The 16,807-nt window shown below is 45.9% G+C and overlaps 1 protein-coding gene across 5 annotated transcripts in view; it reads right to left on the bottom strand.

Moving 5' to 3' along the window:
• Nucleotides 1-3,001: 3,001 nt before the first annotated feature.
• Nucleotides 3,002-16,807, bottom strand: part of IRF2 (interferon regulatory factor 2) — a 44,054-nt gene continuing 30,248 nt past the window's right edge. For all 5 annotated transcript variants that reach the window (XM_054825069.1, XM_054825068.1, XM_054825072.1 and 2 more), the window contains 4 exons: nucleotides 13,955-14,066; nucleotides 10,349-10,513; nucleotides 5,721-5,767; nucleotides 3,002-4,347 (listed from right to left, as the gene is read on the bottom strand). In XM_054825069.1, the coding sequence (XP_054681044.1) occupies nucleotides 4,036-4,347; nucleotides 5,721-5,767; nucleotides 10,349-10,513; nucleotides 13,955-14,066 (636 nt within the window). In that variant the 3' untranslated portion in view covers nucleotides 3,002-4,035. The remainder of the gene's footprint in view (nucleotides 4,348-5,720; nucleotides 5,768-10,348; nucleotides 10,514-13,954; nucleotides 14,067-16,807) is intronic.

The following is a 16,807-nucleotide window of genomic DNA, read 5'->3' as shown; positions in this document are numbered from 1 at the left end:
ACAGTGTTATGGATACGTACTGTAACTCCCGTGCTTGGATACCTCTTGGAAGAGCTTCAAACATATAAGCCCTGGGAAGAGGGAAATTTACCAAGTACTCACGCCGTTCCCAGAGGTATATGTGTGTCTCCTATTGCGCAGCTACTGCACCACGGTGGGGGTTAGTGGCTTTGCAGCTCAGCTGCCCTGCTGACAGGGCCAAGGGGAGAGCGTGCCGAGCTACCGGGCCATCAGCACGCTGGTGCCAACTCTTGCGTGAAACAAACAGAGGTGAGATGCGACCGCCTAACTTGCTTTAGCTACTTAAAGGTGAATACACAGGTTAAGTTGGAGGTGCAGCTGCTTTCCCCAGTGACCAGCACAGCTTGACTCTCGCCCAAAGTCACGCCGGACACACAGAAAAGGCAGCTCAGTCCTCACTCCTCTTTGTCAGCCCTGCTGGAGGCACCTGAGTGAGCTTTGTGGACTGAGAAAGCTGAAATGTTTCACCATAAAGGGCAAATGTGTACCCTCAGATGCACAAGCAGGACTGAGGTCAGGCAGCACTTGTGCCAGAAGACTGGACCTAACAAGGGGCTTTGCAGGAAGGTACAAGGCCTCTGAGATGCTTCCTCAGTGCCACAGGTGAGGGGCAGGGAGCTCAAACCGCTGCTATGAATGAGGAAAGCCCACTGCCTCTCACAGTATATAATGCGTGGGACATGGCTGCTTGCCTGCAGAGATGTGCCAACATTTAACACTGCCAATCTGAATGGTGAGGAGAGAGCAGGCCATCGCAGGGGTAAACAGCAGCCCCGCTTTCAGAAAAGCAAAAGCCTTGAGTCTGCTCTGTTTACTTTGGAAGATGCTTTCCAGCCCTCGCACAACCCTACCTCTGAGCTTTCTCTCAGCCTTAACTCTTAATGCTAAACCCAGGCTGAGCCAGAGGCAAGAACCTCTCTCTGTCCACAGACTAAATACTCCTCGGAGGAGGTGGTGAGCGCCAGCGCTTAGTTTACACGTGATGTTTCCAGCCCCACGCGACTGGGCTTTCTCTTTCCCTCAGGCCAGACCCTCAGCCCTAGGCTGTCTCAAGCCCCAGCACTGCAGCCCTTTCCAAAAACAAGCCTTCCCCTGAGGAGGGTTCGAGCATCAGCCCTCTGTTGAGTTCAGCAGCCCCTTCCCAGCTCCAGCACAGCTGCAGCTCTGGGCTTTCTCTCCTACCTAACCCAACTCTTCCTTCCCCACAACAAAAATTCATCAGGAGAGGACCCTTCTCCCAGCCCCAAGTCTCCCCGGACAGCCCCTTTCCAGCCGCTCTCCACCTGCAGCTACCAGCCCCAACCACAACACTGCCCTGAGGGCCAGCCATGGGCCAGGGAACTTGCCACACAAAGAAAGGCTGGAAGAAAGGGGTTCATGAAGCCTAGAAGAGAATTTCCTTGCTGGAAATATTCAAGACTTGGCTTGACAGGGCCCTGAATAACTGACTTTAAGATCTTGCTTTCAACAGGATCCAATTGCCCAGGGGCTCCTTCCAGTCCCAGCTCTTCTGTGACTCTATGAGGTCCCTCCCTAATAAACAAGAGCCCACCATCTTAAAAGGGGCTAGGAGATGCTACAGAGCAACTTTCAAATTTTAGCTGAAAAGTGTGGAAAAACTTCCAAAACTCAAAGCAGACTGTGTTCAGAAAATATAAGAATAATCCCAAGGGAGCCCCAAAACCAAGAAAAAGAAACCTGCCATGAGCCTCATGACCCTGCTGACAAAGGACTCAGGATGCTGGAGACTCACTCTAACACCCCCGCACACACACGCATCTGTAGACACCACCTCTTTGAGGAAGACCAAACCTTGTGGCCTCTGGATCCAAAGGGCCACTGGCAGGGTCAGTGCACAACCAAATGAAAGGGACAGACACCAGAAAGTTTACATATGATGATTTTAGCCATTACAAGTTTTCAGCCTCACTTCAAATACTGCTCTGGGCTTCCTCCACCTGCCAACCCTAACCAAAGCTCTAACCTTGTCTTCCTAGGCCACCAGGCAGTGGATTGCAAGACAAAATTGCAAGTTTCACATGGACTTGGGATGAAATTCAGAATTGTGGCATCAGGTTAAGAACACAGCAAATTCCTACCATTTGCTTTCCCTTTTCAATAGCCAGATAGAGCCATTTTTGTGCACATTACTGCTCATGAGCCCAATATACACAGCCCTCATCTCAGCCATCTGTCAGGTTGGTATCAGAATGGTAATTACACCCGAAGGACACTCTGTGTCCACATATTTTACGTACCTGAATCAATCCATTCAACTTCCAACAGCTTGAAAAACTGGAAGAGGATAAGTGCTTTCAACTTCTGCCCACGCCAGTGACAGCCCAAAGCGTACGGCACTTCACGGAGTCAATGGCATAGCTCATCATCCACCATCACCATGCAACTCTGCAAGCCACTGTGCACCCTTAATTAGATATTCAGCAGCTTCCCTCAAAGACCCAGAGGAATCAGAACTTGCCATCACGTGGTAGATGTTGAAAGCCTTGGGGAATGTTTATTTGACTTCTGATTCATTCCACTAATAAGGAATTATTGCTTGAAACTCTGCAAAAAGAGATTTTTCCTGACAAGGAAACTGCGAGCAAGCTAAACAGAGATCTACTAGGAATGTGGCAAGCACAGCTGAGCCTGTGTTGGGCGGGGGATGGACCTTCACAAGATCCCTTCCATGAGGTGCCTTGCTCAAAGCCCAACCACGGAATAACAGCAGAAGAGGTGCCCCAACTCCCAACCTCTGCACGTGAGGCCAAACTTGAGTACGCCACCTTTAAGCTCTAGTTCCTCCTTCCACCTTGAGCTGCGTCAAGCGCAGTACCTCCCATCCTGTTAGACGGGCACTCCAGAAATTGTAAAGGCAGCTCATGCTAATTGCTCACTCTGAGAGGTCACGTTCACCTATCAAACCCATGCCATCTGGGGCTTCTGAAAGATTAAAAAAGAGAGACAAACAAGAGGATTATTAAAAATTTAACTATATACCATATTTATTATCAATCCACAGGATAATCTGATTGCTACATGAGCTCATAAAAGCTATTTCACCTTTACAAAATTAAAAAAAAAATGTGCCACAAGGATGTAATAACTGCTGATAACCAAGGACTGAATCTTAAAATTATAAATTTGCTGTAGAAAAGATTAAAAAAAATTATATTCACTTTAGAATTTTACTTTGAATAAAATATTCCCCTGTATAAAAAATAAAAAAGCTTGCTCTGGTTAGAATTAGAGTATTTTTCTTCTTCTTTTTTAAATCTGGGAATTTGCATAATATCTCTGTAATAGGTTTCTTTTTTTTCCTATTGTACCACGCGGCATTCAAGCATAGCAGATTAGAAACAAACATGAGAAAAGCAGTCTTAAAACGTATGAAATCCACATGGGAAGTTTTAACTTCCTTTCCTTTCCTCTATTCTTTAAAGACACTTTAGCAAGAATAGCCTTGGAAAAGAATACAGGTGGGGAGGGACCTTCAATGTGCCATTAAGTAGAGCAAGGTAATAAAAGGCCTTTCGTAAGTGCTTTCTTAATAAGGTGCAGAAGCAGACTGCAACGTTGCTAGTACTGCACTATGTACAATATTCACAATAGATTTTTCTTTATTTAAAAATATTCCAGCTAGTTCACATTTTCTCTTCCATTCTGAGGCTTTCAGTTCCATCACAGCCTTGACAGCAAGAAGCGCAGCAGCACCACTTCCCTTGTGGTCGGTTGGTCCTCATGAAACACTGGAACCTGCAAGTGGGCCAAAGTTCTTGGGTTGTTTTCCTTTGCAGCAACCTTGAAAATCCGCCCGGGTTCAGGTGTACATACTGACAGCTGGAGTCCTGAGTTAAAAACACTCCGGCACTGGAGTCGGACACAGCAATGTTTTATATCGCCAAGGCTTCACCTTAGATTTGTCTCGTGTGCGTCAAGGGATGAACCTCTCCTAGAGAAACGTAAAATACAAAACCAAACAAAACAAAGCTAAAAAACCACACCGTCAAAGGCTTAGCAGCTCTTGACTCTCGACTGGGTGATGTCTGATGTTTTCTTGATGACGCTGGCCCGTGTCTCGCGGTCTGGCCGGCTGCTGCTTGTGGAGGCTGTGGACACTACTTGTGGCAGAGGGATGTCTGTGAAAGGGGGCCAGGAGCTGTTGTAAGGCAGTGGGCAGCTTTCTTCTTTGATGGTGACTTGGAGGTCAGGCTTGTTGGCTACAAAAGTTGCCATGCTGGGAAGCATATGAGAAGTGTTCCTCATTCCCAGATTGCTGAGATACTGTTTGCCTTCAATGTTTTTCTTCTGCCAGTGAAGTCGTCCCTAAAAAAGGAGGAAAGACTGTATGAGTGAATGCAGCTTTGCAAAGTGCTCCAAGTAACAAGATGAAGACAAACATCCGCAAATTGCACAGGAGTGACTCCATCTCTAAAAGCCTGAGCCTCTAGCTGCTGGCTTTGAATGTCTTTGCTCTCAGCCACTTCTCCCTTTCTGAAGTCACGCGTCTAAACCTTGGTGGCTCTCCAGCACTCAAGAGGCTCTGCCCACCCTTCTGATGGAAAATAAAGGCCTTATTCCCAGTATACCAGAGACAAAAATGGACACAGAGGACCACACGCAGAACTTCACATGGAAGTGTCTCTTCCATTACCAAGAGAGACTATCCTCCAAGCAGGCACAGAGACCCAACACCTCTCAAACAGCATCACCCAAACTATCAACACAGGTGAGGCTGTTGGGAAAACCACTGTCACTTGATGGTGTGGAGGTTCGCCAAGGAAAGATGAACATCCAGTCCTTTCCCCATCACACATGTCGCAATGGCATGTTCTGTCCAAAGACGTTTGGGGAGTCATTGCTGGCAGTCTACATAGGGCTCCACCCTAACTAAGGCACGAGAGACTAAACCAAGAGGGTGAGTTGTGCCGTTATACAGCTGCACAACCTGCTGTTCTCCAAGGAGGAGGATTCAGAGGGCCTTCTGCGGGGCACAGCAGGAGAGGGATTTGCAAGAGACCTTCCGCAAAAATGCCGCTGGAGCACAGGGCATCAAAGTGCCCTCAGTGAGCTTCCCCTGGCCTCCAAGTACTTGTGGAGATCAGTAGGTCTGGGCACTTGATGGCAGCCCCAAAAGCAAAGACAAGTGCTGGTTTTGCACAGGTGCAGCTCAGGAAACATTCACGGGGTGGTTATTTTCTCCATGGATTCCTTTCACCCAGCAATACCCACTGACTGCTCAGGAAAACTTTGTGTCTCGCATACCTCAAACATTCAAGTTGCATTTCTATCATAGGTGCAAGTATTTCCTTCAATTGTATGAATTCAGGTGCCATTTACAGAAAACAAAGCAAGCATGCTTTGAACCAAGATAAAATACTCACTACCCAGCAATGTCAATGCATCGTATTAACAAACTAGCTGGCACTGCTGATGGCTCTCCAGAATATCTTATCAAGCAAATTAATCTCACCATAGTTTGGACAGATGAAGAGGAAAGAACTTGTAGAGATATCCATTCTGCCAGACAATCATCCAAGTATCTGTCTCCCTAGAACCTTCCTCATTTGTTTTTCTCCCCCAGCTACTATTAAACTCCACTGGTAGAGAGAGTTACAAATGGAGAAGGAGAAAGAATACCTCAGGGCATTGTTCTTGAGACCTTGCTCCAAAGCACTAAAAATCCAGAAAACACTTACCTCTGCATTTTCTTCATCGCTTGGAACGCTGTCGGTTGTTTCACTTTCTGTCAAACGAAACAGAAACAGAAATGAAACTCACCCTAATCCATGTACAGTAGCAAAATCCAGCTCAAGAGGCCTGATGCACTTCCAACAAGTGGAAGCAAACAGAGTCAAGCTAAACAACCAGAAAACAACGGAGAAGCGTGGACCCCCTGCCACAGCAATAGCAATCGAAAGGCTAGACAGCATAGCTGCATTGAACAACCATGGTAAATTCACATGGTTGTCACAATTAACACGGCTATACCCTGGAAAAGACAGCAATGGAGAGGGAAGAAGTAGATTTGTGCTCTCTGGGCAGAGGGAAGAGCCTCCTGCAAGTGGGGGATGCCCCCTCTCCCTTGCCCTCTCTTGGAAGCTCCAGACCTGGCAGAGAGCAAAGTTCTGTCCAAAGCCTTATCTCCCTGCAAAACCAGCAACTCCACCCCAGAAGAGATAAGTGTGTGTTTGTTTCATGAACTGTTATCTCAGCCTGCCGCCTCAAGGGCTTGTTGTCACTTCTGGCGCTTTATTACTGTTTATACTCTGCTCTCGTTTCGCTTTTGCCAATGGTGCCCACTCCCCCCCCGCCCAGACTATTTCTCAACCCTTCACCCACCACTCAAGCACGTAGAAATATGACTATCTCCAGCCCCATCACCTCTTCACGCCACACATGGCCTCCCTCACCCTCATCGCTTCAACCAGAGCGCAAACACAGGGACACAGCTCCAGCAGGATGGCTATCTTCCTGCAACTGCACCCCTCTCTTGCAGAAGAGCCTGAAATCCAGGAATTTTGACTGTATTTTCAAGCAAGTGTGTCTGAATGCAGGTGTCCCAGCATCTGAGAGTCAGGCTCCTGGCCCATGGGCTGGTTGAGAGTGCCATGCCTCAGATACATCCAAGATGGGATGACCCTGAAGACCCCTCTTCAGCTACTCAGGACTACTACCTCCAAAGCCAGGACTTCCCCTACACTCCAGAGCCTCTGCTGCAGCATGCAGTAAGCAGAGGAGCAGTCCAAAAGGTTCTATCTAACTGTGAAGCCCTGTGAAGTTAAAACACTCTGCAGGGCTTCTCATTCACTGGGCCAGGTAAAGAGAGATGTGCCAACAGGATTAAGCTGGCTAATTAAGCCATACTGAAGCGGGGAGAGGCAGAAATTAATCTGTGCAAAGGAGAAATGGCCCTGGAGATAGAATCAATAGGAAGAATCCACACAGAGACAAGAAACAGATATTCCTTGACATGAAGAAATATGTGGCAACACAAAAAGAGTGATGCAGCTGAAAAGGAATCCATCCTTGGTGTTTATACATAACAAAATGCTGAGCAAGAGATAGCACTATAGTTAGCAAAGCCAGGGAAGCTAGCCACTCAGGCATGGAAAGTTAGAGAGGTTATTTCAATCAAGAGGTTATTTGAATCAGTGTTGAACACAAGAGGAGGTTGACAACAGCCTCAGTACTAAAAAAAATGGATTTCACAGACGTCAGTGGAAATATGAGAAAACTCACAAGGGCCACTCATATCATTTGCCTGAGTAACCTCAGAAAGGAACTAGAGGTGTTTTTGAAATAAACCAGATTTATGTAGGACAGCTGATACCTCAGGCTACTTTTGTTGTTGTTGCTGTTGTTTCAGAAGAGCTAAACTAACTGTTCCTGCACAGCTGTTATGGTTATACTCTTTCCTGCCATTCAGCGGTAGACCTGAGAGAGCAAGCAGCTCTACCCAGCAAACCCACGAACACAGGGACAGGGCTCCTGTGGTTCTCCTGTACGGGTTTGCATGGAGCAAGACAAAGCCAGAAATAGTCACAAGAGTGTCCTACAAGTTTCAGGGTTCTAACAAACCACAGACCCCTGTCCTCAATTCCTGCCTCAAGGGCAAAGGCATGCTTTAAAAAAAAGGATGTTCATAGAACAATTCTGGCTGGAAGGGACCTCAGGAGGCCTACAGCCCAACCTCCGGCTCAAAGCAGGGCCAGCTACAGGACTGGATCAGGTTGCTCGGGGCCTTATCCAGTCAGGTCTTGAAAACCTCTGAGGATGGAGGCAGCACAACCTTTCCGGGCATCCTGCTCCACTGCCTGACTGTCCTTGTGGTGAAAAAGGTGACATTTTTTCTTACATCCAGCTGGACCAAGTTCTCTTGTTTCAATTTATGCCTGCTGTTTCTCGTCCTCCCACCATGTATCTCTGTCTTCTCAATAGCATCCCTGCAGGTAAGGGCAGGCTGCTGTGAGGTCCTCAAAACCATCTCTTCTCCAGGCTGAAGAAACCCCAGTCCCTCAATATTTCGTCACAGAGTGAGTGCCCTTGATAATCCTGGTAGCCCTTCCCTGCACTTGCTCCTGTGTGTATCCTTCTTGGACTGAGGGGCTCAAGACTGGACCCAATACTCCAGAAGTACTGTAACTAGTGCTGAGTAGAGAGGGATAACGACTTCCTTAGATCTACTGGCCATGCTCCTGAAAGCTGGTGGCCTTCTCTGTGGCCAGGGTGCTCTGCTGTCTCATGTTCAGCTCACTGCCCACCCGCTTTTCTGCAGAGCTGCTCCCCATCCCATCAGCCCCAGCCTATATCGCTGCAAAGGGCTCTTCCTCCCCAGGCACAGGACTTGGCATCTTTCCTTCCTGAATTTTGTATGGTTTCTGCTGGCGTTTTCCTGCAGTTTCTCCAGGTCTCTCTGGATGGTGGCCCTGCCCTCAAGCATATCGACCGGTGTCCCCTATTCAGTGTCACTTGCAAACTTCACAAGTGTGTACTCCAACATCTCTTCTGCTCATTGATATATTAAATAGGACTTGTCCCAGGACAGACCCTTGCAGTACTCCACGTCTTATTGGCCTCTAGCTAGAGTAACCAGGATCATCAAGAGCTGCCTTGAGATGCATTCAAAAGCATGTCAGTGGCATGAAATCATCTCTATGTTATCTGAGTTATGGGCTAGCAGGTCCCGGTATGAGTTAGGACAGCTGAAGGCCACCAGGATACTAAGACAACGTAAGGGGATAGCAGAAGTAATTCAGTCATGCCTCATTTTCCTTATGCAGGCTTGCTGCATTGACTTTAGGGGAGGTAGCTCATGACTTGCTTATGTCAGGGTGGTCCTCCTGTCACCAGACCACCCCTCTCTATCATCCCAGCCCAAGCAACCACCATGACTTCCAGACCAAGACAGTAGTGACTTTTGTTTGCATTCCAAGAACTTAGATCCTGCAGCTGAGGTTAAAGGGAAGCATCATTGTTGTGTTCACACAGACTGGAAAAGTTTTGCAAGAAGCACATGGAAAGAGGAAAAATGTTTCAAAGGACCTGTCTCTCAGCTGTTAATAAGTTAAAGCACCCTCATCCCCCTGCCTTACACTTTGCAAAGCCTTTCTAAATGCTTTGGCCATTACAGACTAAACACATTGGGAAACATAATTGTTTAATCAACATGTGTAAGACTAACATTGGAGGCTATTCAAAAGAACATCATATTATTCACCCGGACCCAAAGATAAAAATTGCTAAATACATATTTTGTAAAAATGTGTCTGGAAGTAATTTCAGCCTAATGAGTAAAAGGCAAAACCATGTTTAAAATAACAAATTGCACGGTGAACAATTAATATTTAAGTTTGCCTAAAAAGATGACATTTGTGGTTCTACCCAGTCTCCTGAGGCTTGCAAGTTAGCAACGTGTTAAAAAAGGAAGGAGAGGTTGGATCTGAAACTTTTTCCACTTTCAAATGTGGCTTTGCCCTGCTTCCTACGGAAATAAGGCTTATATGACTGCAGGGACTCTATATAGCATGCCCACATGTGCATTTGTGTCTGTTCTCCCCTAACAACTTCTGAACACACTGTCAGACTTGGATAAGGGATAAATAAGTGCCAAAGACTCTTAACTTCTTACCAGTTTTATGAAAATAAAGGGCCAGACAAGAAAGAGAAACCATTAGCACCCTGAGTCGGGGAAAAGCTTGTTATCTCATCCCTTTTTAAATATCAGAGAATCCAGATGGGAGGCAAACACTGGAAGCCAGACGTCCGTAGCTGTGCTGCTTGCATGACCACTTGTTATCAGTTGCTACACGGCTGTTCTAGTCTGCAGACTGTTTGTAACAAGACAGATCCACTCCCCCAGGGCCCCCAGCTCCATGTCAGCATTATAGAGCATTAGTACAGCCCTTAGCACTCTGTGCCCACTGTGCTAGGCCCTGAGGAAACATACAGAAGAGAAGATCTTGAATCTTTAGTAAGTCGGGGCAAGCGGGACACACTGCATTTGCAGCACATCATTTGTACCACTGAAAATGCCCCTCTAATAAAAGATGAAAAAAACCGCTCTGCATTACGTCTAAAAAGGTTCTTTTTCCATTAGTCACAGGCTAAAACCTGCACCTTACATTTCCAACCTCAGATCTGCCAAGTTGTTTCCCAAGGTGAAATGAATAGAGGACTGTGAGTTTTTGAGTTTCATTAAAAATGCAGAAGGCAGCCAAATAGACATTTCTGGATCTTTGTCAGCTACCCTGGAAAAGCCCCCTTTCCCCCAGTGTCTTCCAAACGTTTCTAAAAAAAGAGTGTAAAGAAATGCCAGGATGCTTACCTGCATAGGACGAGACAGGGGAGATCTGTAGGGGGTACAGCTGGCTCATGCTGAGGGGCTGTTCGTCGCTTTCTGTTGTCACCTCTACTACCTGGCAAACATCAGGAGGATTGGCAACTATCACTTGCTCCTCATTGCTGCCATCAAGGTGCGGCTGTCCTACAACTTGGGGTTAGAAATGAAAAATTGATTACTCATAACACCTTGACCCCACTGGAACTCTAAGAGCCTGTCCTTGGAGCCTGCTTGGTATTGAGTGAGTCTTCAATACTGTCTCAGCACTTTCTTCCATGCCCACCACCTGCTTTCAATGGGATTTCTAAAAGGAAACCTGTGTGATTTATTTAGTTTCTATCACCTGCAGAGATATTTTTTCCCCCACTTGTGATGACTGAAAATGCCCTGGCTCTCAAACATAATGTCCTTGAGCCCTCTGTGACATACTAGCTGTCCAGAGGCTGTCCCAGGGAAGACCACAGCCACACTCCTCCTCCACCCAGAAACATGGTCTCACCAGGACATACAGACCACAGCAACCTCTCCTAATCTGGGGAAGCATCTTCACCCAGCAAGCTGCCAACATCCCATGGCCTCTGGATGCTCTCATGTAAATTATGCACCAGAAGATCAGAACCGGCATGCAAAAAACTGCCCACATGGTTGTATAAAACATGGTGGGACTCTGATTTATACACGACACAAATCTGTGAAAAATTTTGCCTCCAATTAGATGCTTATTCTCACTGATCCTTGCAATGCCAGTGATGGTATGCAGAAAAGCACAGACGTACCTGTAGTCTGTAATCCCCATGGTCTGTGACTGAAAGCTACAGTCTGCTTCGTTATTAACAGAGGGTTTTCCTATTCCCCCAGGCACACGATACTTAATACCATAGGAATATTATTTATTTCTACAAAGTGAAGGTACCATGGATGCTTTGCAAGTGTTCTGAAATGCTTTGCAGACATGAATTGTGCTACATAAAACCGTTTTGAAACAGGGGAATGAACTGAGGTATCAAGAAGATACTGAGCAAAGCAAAACTATGGTGAAAGCCAGAATCTCACTTCTGTGGAGCTGCTTGAGACAATTCCCTCTGTCTTGTACAACTCCCCTATCGATCCCAGCAGTTATGGACACATGACAACTGCATTAAGCCAGCATGAAGCTGAAAGCCACTAGCTAGATTTGAAGAGCACATGGGGATGGAGCTGTCTCATACAGACAAGTTCTATACAAACACGGTGCTGTGTTGTCAGGAATTCAGACAGTACATTTTTTTCTAGACCCACAATGGGAAAAAAATTTAGGCAATGAAACACAGTAGATCTTGAAATTCTTGTTAAGTGACCCAAGTACCTAATTATTAATTTTTAAAAAGGCAAAAGATAGCATCTATTCCTGGATGAACTAAGATAAATATACATGAATGCACATGTATATACACACACAATCCATTCCTGCCTTCTATCTTTAGACAAGAGTAGAACGTGAATTTTTTAAAAAGAAAAGTGACAGGTTAATCTCCCAGAGGAAAGCTGCGTATAATTTTGCTTTGTGAAGTGCCAGGTAGCCACTGGAAAGTCCCACAAAGCTGGATGCGTATTTTGTAAGACAATTCCAGCATAAAGAATATTACATAAATAGCGGATAGTGTTGTTTTTAGAAGTTGAATTGCTACAATTATTACAATTTTGTTCCTGCTGTATTTCCACCTTTCCTGGTTCTGAAAAAACCTGCATTTTATTGGGGGGGGGGGGGGGGGCAAGAGCACACACACACAGAGTTAATTTTTATCTGGGAGAAACCAATATTGTGCAACCCCATCAGGGTACAAGCTGGCCATCTGCACTGTTTTATCTTTCTCCTCAGTACCTGACGAATTCTTACCCACCCCAAGAGATAACCTGCACAGCAAAAATTACTGCTCACTTGGGCAATATGCCACCACTTTCCCGTGAGCTGCACGTATGTCAGAAACACTGCAGGTGCTGTTTGTCTTTCCTCCCCTCCAGCTGACTTCCCTCCTTTCTGCAGCACAGATCTATTTTACCCTTTTCCCCCTGTTTACATTAAAATCCTTCTTGCAGTCCTAAATAAGGATTTCTCTCTCCAGTCTGGATAAGCAGCACACTTCACAAGCCATTAATTAAACAACACTGGATGACAGCAACCCACCCAAAGCCTTGCTGTTCTACCCCTGAAAATAGATTCTGTGAGTCCAGAGAAAAATGAAACTCCTTAAGGTACAAATTCAGTTATGTTCCTCTGAACCTCTTGCTTGGTTTCCACAACAGACCTTTGACCATTCTTAGATGTTGATGTTGCCACCATGGGTCCTGTCCTGTAAATTAGTGAGATCTTCTAAGGTGCAACATGCATTCATCTCATCATAAAATCAAACAGGAGTTCAGGATACACTGTACTGTAGAAAACTGAGATGTTTGCAGCAAAATGACTCTCTCTGATGTTAGTAGATTTTGGGGAACACGAAGTACGTTCCAAAGACTGCTGTTAATTGATCTCTGTTTGACTTTACAGCTGCAAAATAAAGCAAAAGTGTATGAAGCTTCTTCCCTGGGACTGCATATTGGCCTTGGTGTGTTTCAGATTTGTTTATGAGTCAGTCTTAACAGGAAGCACTAATAGCACTATAACGCTACTCCTTCAAGTTATAAAACCCTCTGTAATAGTAGGAGCAACAATCATGTTCTAACACTCTCGCAAAGCAATAGCTGATTAAATGAACTGCCATAAAGAGAGGAAAACTATTCACAAACTCCTCAGCCACAGAAGTACTTGAGGGGAATGACTATGCAAAGCCCTACAACCTAAGACACGAGCATCAAAAATAGTCACTGCATGTAATCTGCCATCTCCCAAACAGAAGACTAACACGTTTTTCAAACACTTTTCCAACATATATAAAAGTGGAATTCTAGAGAAAATGATATATGGGTCACATTTCTAGGAGCCCTCGCTGCAGTGACAAACTCAGCCAAAAAAGAGCTGTCAAAAACCAGCCCAATTATTCTATTGAGAACCAATTATTCACATGCTGAGATGACAGCTAATTCCTAATGTACCAGTTTCTAAATGCAGTCTTCACTGATCCTTGATGTTAAGAACTAACTCTGCTACTGAGGTGCCAGTGAGCAGAACCAGGTTCCTCCATTTCGTCTGCAGGTTTAAACTCCCCAATAAAATGGTACCCTGTACAAACCTCTGCTTTGAGCAATGGGAAACTGTCATCCAACTGCAGTTTAACTCCCACGTAACACTGGCTACAGTCTCTTCATAGCTGAGGACTACTCTGTGGACTGAGTTCATGTCAGGAAAAGCCACATGAGCATGTCTGTAAGTGCTTTGCTCCCAGGGGAACTACCACGCTGCCACAGTGCTGCTCTCTGCCTCTGCAAGGTGGTGGGGCTGACTTGCAACCAGGACCTTGCGTGGCTTGGGGTAGCAAAAAATGCGTTGACCTGATTGTAACTGTGGTGTTCTCCAAAGTGCAAAATGCTGATGTGAACTTGAGTTTGGCAGTCAAAAGAGTTTTGGAAGTCACCTGTATGCTTAGCATGTAAGAAAAGCATAGGAGTACTTACCTACAAAGTTCACTGTACTGTCAACTTCATTTTTTATACTGGAGGGCAGGAAATAGTCAGAAGTGACATCATTTAGCCCATTAATCCCAAAAGATGATTCAACTGGCTCTTGCTAGAATGAAAACAGTACACTTGGGTCAGTTTTGATTTATTTTAGGAGCCTAGACTCAGTTCATCTCTCTGTTCTGAGATGGTAATAAATCATATCGCTTCTGCCTGCCATATACCCCCTGCTCTCTGCTAGACACGGTCTCAGAACGAACATGTTGGTTCTCTGAGAAGCCAGACTTTACTCCATTTCCAAATCTTCTGCTTTGAAACAAAAGCTATTTTTAATTTTCAGATTTAGAGTGAGCCTTCAGAGAGCAAGAAATTAGTGTGCTATTAACTACAAGAGATTAACATTTGGAACAAACAAGGAAGAAACATTGCTTTAAAAATGGTACTCTATTTAATATTCATCCTCATTCCCTTCCAAACATGCTGTATCTCTCAGTGCTCTCTGAAAGGAATCCTTAGCTCCTGTACAGCAATTACTAAATTCTAGCCTTAATTTTTCTCTGCAGCAAGCCTGAAAGCAAACCAAAGCGTTTACACTAAATACAGCCTTTTAGATCACATCATAAACATTACCACAGGGCAACAGTGTTGGGAAAACACCACCTGTTCTACATAGACTGAGCTTTCCACAAGATGCATCTCTGTAGGTCTGGTACATTCGAGTGGGAATCTAAAAAACTCCCTTCAGAATAGACAACAAAAAGTTTAATTCCACAAACTCAGGATTTCTTTAAAAAGCTATAAACACATTTAAAGGATTATCTACAGGTCCAACTTCCTCCCTGGTATTGGCTCCCTTACCAGCTTATCGGTTACAAAGTCTAAAGTCTCGTGCTCTGCCTCTGGGCTGGCCGTGCCAGCCCTGCAAGGGAAGTTCTGCCTCACTGCTGACCCAGAGACACCCGCAGAGATGTGCAGAGCTGCCAGCTGGATCTGATGCCACGCCATGCCCATTTTCACAGCTCTAAAGCATTTTGGCAAGGGCAGGGCAAAGGTGAGCCTCAAGATTTGTGGTGCCAGCCCTTCACAGCACTAAGTAACTGTATGAACTTATCATGGGGACAAAAAAACTGGAGATAGCGTGACAAGTCTTTCCTGCATGCCACGTACTGTAACTCAAAAAGAGCCATCTTTTTGATGGCTCACAAGTCTGTACCTTCTCAGCCATGATGCAAGGCCGTAATGCAAACATGGACCCTGCCCCAAGGCCCCTCTGCACATCACAAGAGTGCAAAGTTAGTGCTAATGGCAACTAGTTCTTTGATGAGCTGCACCGGTTGTGTCAACCTGCAGGTCAAAGAATTAAAGAGCTGGAAAAGATAAAATTAGCTGCTATTGATCCAGTGAAGATCACTGACTGCAGAGACAGGTTAGGGCTGCACACTGGAGCCCTGAGCCTCTGGTCTTGTGCAACGCCCCAGCAAACACAGCAGCAGGGAACCCTGCGCGTGCAGCACCTTGCTCAGCTTTACTGATGCTTGGTTATGGGGAAATTTATTTACTAACCCCTTTCAAGCTGCAGAAACAAACACACATCCTGGAACTCAGGTGATGATGTCAGATCAACGAAAGGACTTGGACACTGGCACAGTTTGTGTTAAATCACCTAAATTTTCAGTGTCCAGACATCTGATGGAGGCCTAAGCTAAATGCATGGGGGAGGGTGTCATTTAGATTTTAAAAAATGTCTCAACGGGGAGCTGCATGCATAGTCAAAAGGATGTATCTAGGATAAGGTAGAAATTAAGCCTCAGGCAGGCAGTTCAGCCCTTAATTTTGTTTCCAAGGAAAGAGCCTATTTTTATCTGGGCTACTTAGACACGTATGCCCTCCTCCCATTACTGAGAATTCATGTTTTAATGAAGAGACCCTATTTGCCCCAAAGCCCTGTGGTCAGAGATCTATCTGCAAGGTGGGAGACCTCCTTGCAGCCCACCTTGCCTAATGCAAAGCAGGGATTTGGTAAGGCCCAGCTCTCTCACATCCACAGGGACAAGCAGGGAAGTCCCTGAGCACCCTGCTGAAGCTCAGCAAGGCCTGGCAGGGCTCTTCGCCCCCCCACCAGCGGTTGCCATGGGTGCTCACAGGGTCCAGCAGTGGCAACACTGGGGAGCTCAATGCGAGACTCTTGCTACGCTGAAGTCCCTTCACAGATCTGCACTTGGATCCTCAGCTTCTCCCTCTGCTGAAATTACCCCATTGCAGTTACCAGGCAGATCGTGGAGCAGCCTCCCACTCACCTCCACTAAAGAGAGGTTTTCAGGGTAACTGCAAGGTGTTCAACAGAAAACATGTAACTCAGATCTCAGGAATGCACATCGCCAAGCAAAGCAATTCTAAGCAGCTTTCAATGCTCAGAAATGTGCATTTGCATTAATTCATCCACCACCCTTCTCCACTATTACTGCCTTCAACATTCAATAGTCGGTTGAGCAGTAGCTGAGCATGGAAAGAGCATCTGTTTTAAAATCCAGGCATATCTGGAGGCCAGCTCATGTACGCATTTGTCAGAATAAGGAGGAACAGACAGGAATACCATGTGGCCCCAGCTCAAAGCTTACAAGAGCTAAGCGGCCATGCCATAGCTGGTGGCTGGTGAGCCATATGCTCATAGGAGGTATCGTTGGTAGGTGTATGTGCTGGAGGCATGGCCAGCTCAGCTCACTGCTCCTGCGTTGCCCAGCCTAACACTTCTGTGCAGCTCAGGGCAAGCGAGCTGGAGGAAAGCGCTCCCAAAAGCTGCAAGCATTGCCCCACTGGCACCTACTCCTAGGCCTAATGCCCCATGTACTA

This window comes from Grus americana, chromosome 4 (genome assembly GCF_028858705.1).
Source record: "Grus americana isolate bGruAme1 chromosome 4, bGruAme1.mat, whole genome shotgun sequence".
Classification (NCBI taxonomy): Eukaryota; Metazoa; Chordata; class Aves; order Gruiformes; family Gruidae; genus Grus; species Grus americana.
Note: the sequence above shows the minus strand (reverse complement) of the source record. Positions and strands in the feature narration are given on the sequence as shown.